The sequence below is a fragment of the Emiliania huxleyi genome (genome assembly GCF_000372725.1).
Source record: "Emiliania huxleyi CCMP1516 chromosome Unknown EMIHUscaffold_189, whole genome shotgun sequence".
Classification (NCBI taxonomy): domain Eukaryota; phylum Haptophyta; order Isochrysidales; family Noelaerhabdaceae; genus Emiliania; species Emiliania huxleyi.
This window is the reverse complement of record NW_005200701.1, coordinates 201,843-207,207: the sequence shown is the minus strand read 5'-3', so window position 1 is coordinate 207,207 and position 5,365 is coordinate 201,843. Positions and strand designations below refer to the sequence as shown.

General features: G+C 63.5%; 2 protein-coding genes across 2 annotated transcripts in view; both read left to right on the top strand.

Annotated features, from left to right (window-relative positions):
• The window catches only part of EMIHUDRAFT_456651 (hypothetical protein), a gene marked incomplete at its 5' end in the record, with an annotated part of 1,339 nt that extends 771 nt beyond the window's left edge, over positions 1–568 (top strand). The window contains one exon of the mRNA XM_005782606.1: positions 288–568. Within this exon, the coding sequence (XP_005782663.1) occupies positions 288–505 (218 nt within the window). The 3' untranslated portion in view covers positions 506–568. The remainder of the gene's footprint in view (positions 1–287) is intronic.
• A 1,567-nt stretch (positions 569–2,135) lies between these two features.
• On the top strand, positions 2,136–5,324 carry EMIHUDRAFT_468441 (hypothetical protein). The gene is made up of 7 exons (XM_005782605.1): positions 2,136–2,629; positions 2,849–2,909; positions 2,954–2,992; positions 3,160–3,392; positions 4,010–4,245; positions 4,505–4,610; positions 4,728–5,324. The coding sequence occupies exons 1-7, from the start codon at positions 2,210–2,212 to the stop codon at positions 5,058–5,060; spliced, it is 1,428 nt and encodes a 475-aa protein (XP_005782662.1). The 5' UTR covers positions 2,136–2,209; the 3' UTR covers positions 5,061–5,324.
• Positions 5,325–5,365: the final 41 nt, after the last annotated feature.

Here is a 5,365-nt window from a genome sequence, read left to right as displayed (position 1 = left end):
AGAGAGAGAGAGAGAGAGAGAGAGAGATACACACACAGAGAGTTTTTGTGTTGTTCGGGCGAGAGGCCGAGAGCGCTGCACTGGCAAAGCCCGCGGCCGCTCCCGGCCGCGCAAGACGGCTGCCAGACCCCGCAGCTGCAGCCGCCTTCCCCCCGCCGCCGGCCGCCCCCCTCGCTGCCTGCTAGCTCCGGGGACGGCTCCGGCTCCCCTCCCCAGCCTCACCTCGCCGCACCCCTGCCCGCCTCACGTCCCAGCCCGGCCCGCCCCTCGCCCGCCCGCCACGCCAGGCATCGACGACGCCATTGCCGCGCTCGACGTCGGCGGCGGCGGCGGCGGCGGCGGCGGAGGGCCGAAGAGGGTCAACCGGAAGGCGCTGTACAAGGAGTTTGAGGAGCGCGAGCTGGCGCGGCTGAAAGAGGAGAACCCGGGCCTCAAGCTGTCGCAGCTAAAGGAGCGCGTCTCCAAGGCTTGGGAGAAGAGCCCCGACAACCCCGACAACGAGTAGGCGAGCTAGGCTGGGCGTGCTTGACGTAGCTCGTAGGATATCTTTAATCTTAAGGCCCCGCGTAAAGGCGTGTTTCCCCCCCGAGACCCGACACACGGCTCGTTGTGCGACTGCGAGTATATCGTATATGGGACACGATGTCTCAAATATGAGGGGTTTTGACTCCTACCGGCTCCTGACGCTATTCCTGGCAGCTCTTATGACGTTCCGCAGCCCGCGAGAGCCGACAGCGGGGCCGTGCCGCGGGTGCCTACTGCCGAGTGCCACAAACACTGCGCCGTCCCGCCATCACCTACAGGCTGTCTTGTGTGATGGTTGGGATGTCCAAACGCCACCATCTTGGTTCTTGCGACCTCAAACCCGCGAGCTGTATGGGTGGTCCTGACGTCGACAGACGCCCAATGACCACGGTGAAGCTGAGCCGGAACGCGTCGACAAGTCTCGCCTGAGCCCGTGGCGGTCGCGCCGGCTGGGTCGCTGTGCACGGGCCGGTACCTCAGGCGTCACCTCCGCAGCCTCAGGTCTCACACTCCATCACCTCCGACGGGACGCTTTCGGTGGCACGCTCGGTGGCGACTTTGTGGCAGCCCCACAGCGAGCGCGGCGTCGAGCCTGTTCGGTCTGGTCGGTTCGCGGCACTCACTGGGTGCCAGGGAGTGCCGCCGACACGCGAGCGGTGCTTCCTGGCAGCGCGCGCCGGCTGTGGGGCTGCCACAAACTCGAGTCACGCTCTTTGGGACATTTTCGACGCTTTTGTCCCATATACTCGCACAACATGCCACACGGCCCACCCTCCGCCGTCTCGCGCACCCGCTCAAGAAATTCTTGCCAACGCTCTCTCAAGAAAAAGAATTTTACCAGAACTCCTCGCACGACACTGGGCGCATCCCTCCCTTGGGTTGTGTGTTTTCTTTCTTTCTTTTTCTGGGCGCGGGACTGGCGCGCACTGGCACTAACACAGGTACACCACGGGAGCCGCCTAAGCGACTCCTGCGAGGACGGCGAGGCACTTAGCTCAGTGCATTCGACCGCCCTCGCCGCAGGCAAGCTCATTCACAATCTGCTCTGCGATTGCCGTGTGAAGAACGACCGTGATAAATAAATAAATAGAGCAGACAACCCCTGTTGGGATTAGGGCAGCAACCCGACGGGCAGACCCCGCCCCGCTCGGAGGGCGTGCTACGCCTCGAATTCTACGCCTCCTGCAGCCGGAGCACTTGGAGCACTTGGAGCACTTGGAGTGCAGTCGGTAACCTCACATCCAGGGCCTTCAAGAGGAGCTGTCGGTCGCGCAGCGCCACCGCATTCTCCGCGACGACGTAGGACGCGACGAAGAGGCGCGTGCCGCCGGCGAGAAAGTTGTTTGGTATTGCTAAAAATCTCTCTCTCTCCGGCGAGCGCCTCCTCGACGAGCTCATTCGCCGGCGCGGCAAGCGGCAAGGTGATATCGCACCGCCCGAACGCCGCAGAGTGGCGCAGGCCAAGGGCAGATCGCGTGGCGGCCACAATAAACGATATGCCATGTCCGCCTTGCGTTGTTTCATTACACCGAAGGCAAAGCTCAAAAAAAAATCGAAAGTCAAGCGGACGTGTGTCGGACTTGAGTCGCCCTTGAGCAAGCCCGGTCGAGCAAGCGACTCGCTTTGCTCAACAGCGTCGCATAGTGTTTGGAGTTGCGAGTCGAAAGGCCGCGACCGTCATCTGATGCCACTATCTCCATCACTGGCACCATCGGCGCCACCGCCGGTTGGTCGATGCGATCCGCGACTGGATGACAGTCAGGCGGACGACTGGATTCAACTCCCCGCAGCAACGCGGCAGAGTCTTGGCGTGGGTCTCGCTGCTCTCTCGGCTCTGATCTCCACGTTTGCGCTGCTCATCATGAAGCACTCGGCTGATGTCGAGAAGGGCCTCCCGCTGCGGCCCAGCTGCAAGCACCCGTGGCGCAAGCGCTGGTGGATAGGATTCATAATGAACACTGGCAGCGAGCTGGGCATTTCGACATTCGCACTCATGTTTGTGCCGATGACGGTCATCGCGCCGGTCAACGGCTCCGCCGTTATATTCTCCGCCCTTGTCGCGCGCCTCGGATGGGTCTCGGATCGCATCTACCGCATCACCCAGGCCCGCAGCTGCTCCGATGCCAGCCTCCTCTCCGCTGCCACTGCGTCCTCTCCCCCCCCCTGCCCCCTCCCCTCCTTCTTCCTCTCCTCCCCCGGCGCGGGTAGAGACACTTCGAGACACTTCCGAGACACTTCCGATAGGCACCCGGCACCCTCCCGACGCCATCCCACCCACACGACCTCTGCACCGCACCGAGATCGCCCCAGCCTGTGTCCGCAGGTGCGGGAGTACCTCTCCTATCTCGAGTGGCTGGCGCTCTTCGCCGTTGTCGGGACGCCGGGTCGGGGCCTCTCCTGACCCTTCTCGGAGCCCTCCCCCCCGTAGGCGTTGCTCATCGCTGTCACCGGCATTGTCCTCTGCGCGGTGTTTGGCCGGTGATCTAGACGGGAAACGCGTATTCTTGTACTCCAGCCCGCGCTCGAGAGGACACGGACTCCGCTGCATTCGACCGTGCTCCGCCGTACTTTCGGTCTCCCGCACCCCTCGTCCTCGCGCGGTGCTCCGAAGACGTTGGCGTACTCTCCCCGTAGGGCCGTCGCCCGAGAACACGCTGCCGCTGCCAGAGGTGCAGGAGCAGTTCTCGGGCGCCCCCTTCCTCGCGCTCGCCATTCCCGCCGGCGTGTACGTCGTGCTGTGCGTGGCCATCCTCGTGCCCCGCTCGCCCCTGAAGCGGTGGAGGCCGGCGCCAAACTCACTCCGGCTCTCGCTGCTGACGGCGGCGGGCGCGGGCGTGGCGGGGGCATTCTCGATGACCTTCGGCAAGGTAATCTCTCCCCATACCTCCCCATACTCCCCATACCTCCCCATACCTCTCCATACCTCCCCATACCTCTCCATACCTCCCCATACCTCCCCATACCTCCCCATACCTCCCCATACCTCCCCATACCTCCCCATACCTCCCCATACCTCTCCATACCTCCCCATACCTCTCCATACCTCCCCATACCTCTCCATACCTCCCCATACCTCCCCATACCTCCCCATACCTCCCCATACCTCCCCCCTCCCCATAATACCTCCCCATACCTCCCCATACCTCCTCCATACCCCCCATACCTCTCAATATCTCCCACACATCTCCCACACATCTCCCACACATCTCCCACACATCTCTCCGTCTCTTGACGCGGCGAGCTTCGGCAAGGTGATCACGACCGCCGTCGAGGATCCTCCGAAGGCCGCCGGGCTCTGGGTCACCACGCTAGACGCTGAAACACTTATTCATGTCTCCCAACCAGCACTCGAGAGACACGTACTCCGCTGTCTTCACCCGCATTCAGCTGTATTCACTGTTTTCCTATCAGCTGTTCACGCGGTGCTCTGCGCGGCAGAATACCGTTTTCGCGCCCTCATGTCGGCGTATTCACCCACCTGCAGGTCACCTGGCTCGCGCTCGGCGTGCTGGTCGCCTCCGCTCCAACGCAGCTGTGGCTGCTCAACTGGGCGCTCGGCTCGGGGAAGGCGTCGTTCACGGTCCCGCTCTACACGGTGATGATCATCTCGACCAACATCGTGCTCGGCGGCCTGCTCTTCGACGAGTTCGCCTGCCTGTCGCGCGCGTACCTCTTCGTCTGCGCGTTTGTCATGGTGGTGGTTGGCGTGTGCCTGCTCTCGTGGGGTCAAGAGCGCGCGAAGCGGCTCGCGGCGGGGCAAGGGACTCCTAGATGCGGAGACACGCACCCGCGAGATCACGCGAGATCGCACGAGATCACACGAGATCACCCCAGATGCGGAGCACCCCCGAGATCACCCCCGAGATCACCACGCCCTCACTGGCTCCGCCTGTGCCAGCCCGTCCGTGAGCTCCCGCGATGCGCATGTACGCGCACATTCCTCCGCACGCCCTCACCTCCCAAGCCTTTGCGGCACCAGGCCGGCCAGTGGAGGGAAGCAGCCGGGCAACAGCGTCACCCTCTTCGTCTCCATCGCCGGCGCCTCGACGGCGCACGCCTCTGTCGACATCTTCCGGCCGAGGGAGGTGCGGCGCTGAGGGAGGGTGTAGAGGGTGTAGAGCTCTACAGCTCTACAGCGCTCTACAGCGCTCTACACCTCTACATCCGCTACACCTCTACATCCTCTACACCCTCCCTCTCAGGTGCGGCGCTCGCGGCGAAACGAGCGACTGTCCATGTCCACCAACCCGCTCTCCTCGCAGAACCGGGCGCACACCGCGTTTGGGTCGCGGCGCAACGCGCTCGAGCAGATCATCGCTCAGCGGCAGCCGTCCCCCGCCGGAAGCCCGACCCCTACGAGCTGCTCCTCTCCGGTAGCCCCACAGCTCTGCCCGGGCTCCCACGGCTCTGTTCGGGCAGAGGAGCTACCGGCGCCGGTGCCGGTGGTAGACGGCGTACAGCTCGATGGCCATCACCTCGGCACAGAGGGGGAGGATGGTAGCCCGCCAGCCGCCCCACCTCCGCGGTACCGCTGACATGTGCATGCACATGCACGGTGCTCTGCAGGATATGGACTGTCCGACAGTCGCCGCCGCACTACTCAATATACGTTGTGTGACCATGCTGGCGGGGCCTCTGACACGGCTCTGATTGCAGCAGCTTGTAAAGTAGGAGGAAGAGTAGAGAGGACCGTGAAATCTGAAACGGCGTGCAGCTCAGTTGTGAGAGCAGAGTCGCCGAGACGAGCCTCGGTCCGCGTGCCTCCTCGTCTCCCGCGTATACACGCTATATACCGTTCTCACGCATCCAAGATCCATAAAGCATAAACTCACTTGGCTAG

Excerpts from the sequence above, each read along its gene's own strand:
- EMIHUDRAFT_468441 (XM_005782605.1), top strand. The coding sequence starts at position 2,210 with ATGCCACTATCTCCATCACTGGCACCATCGGCGCCACCGCCGGTTGGT. Across the intron at positions 4,246-4,504 it reads GTTGGCGTGTGCCTGCTCTC|GCCGGCCAGTGGAGGGAAGC; the intron begins GTGGGGTCAAGA and ends TTGCGGCACCAG. Across the intron at positions 4,611-4,727 it reads ACATCTTCCGGCCGAGGGAG|GTGCGGCGCTCGCGGCGAAA; the intron begins GTGCGGCGCTGA and ends CCTCCCTCTCAG.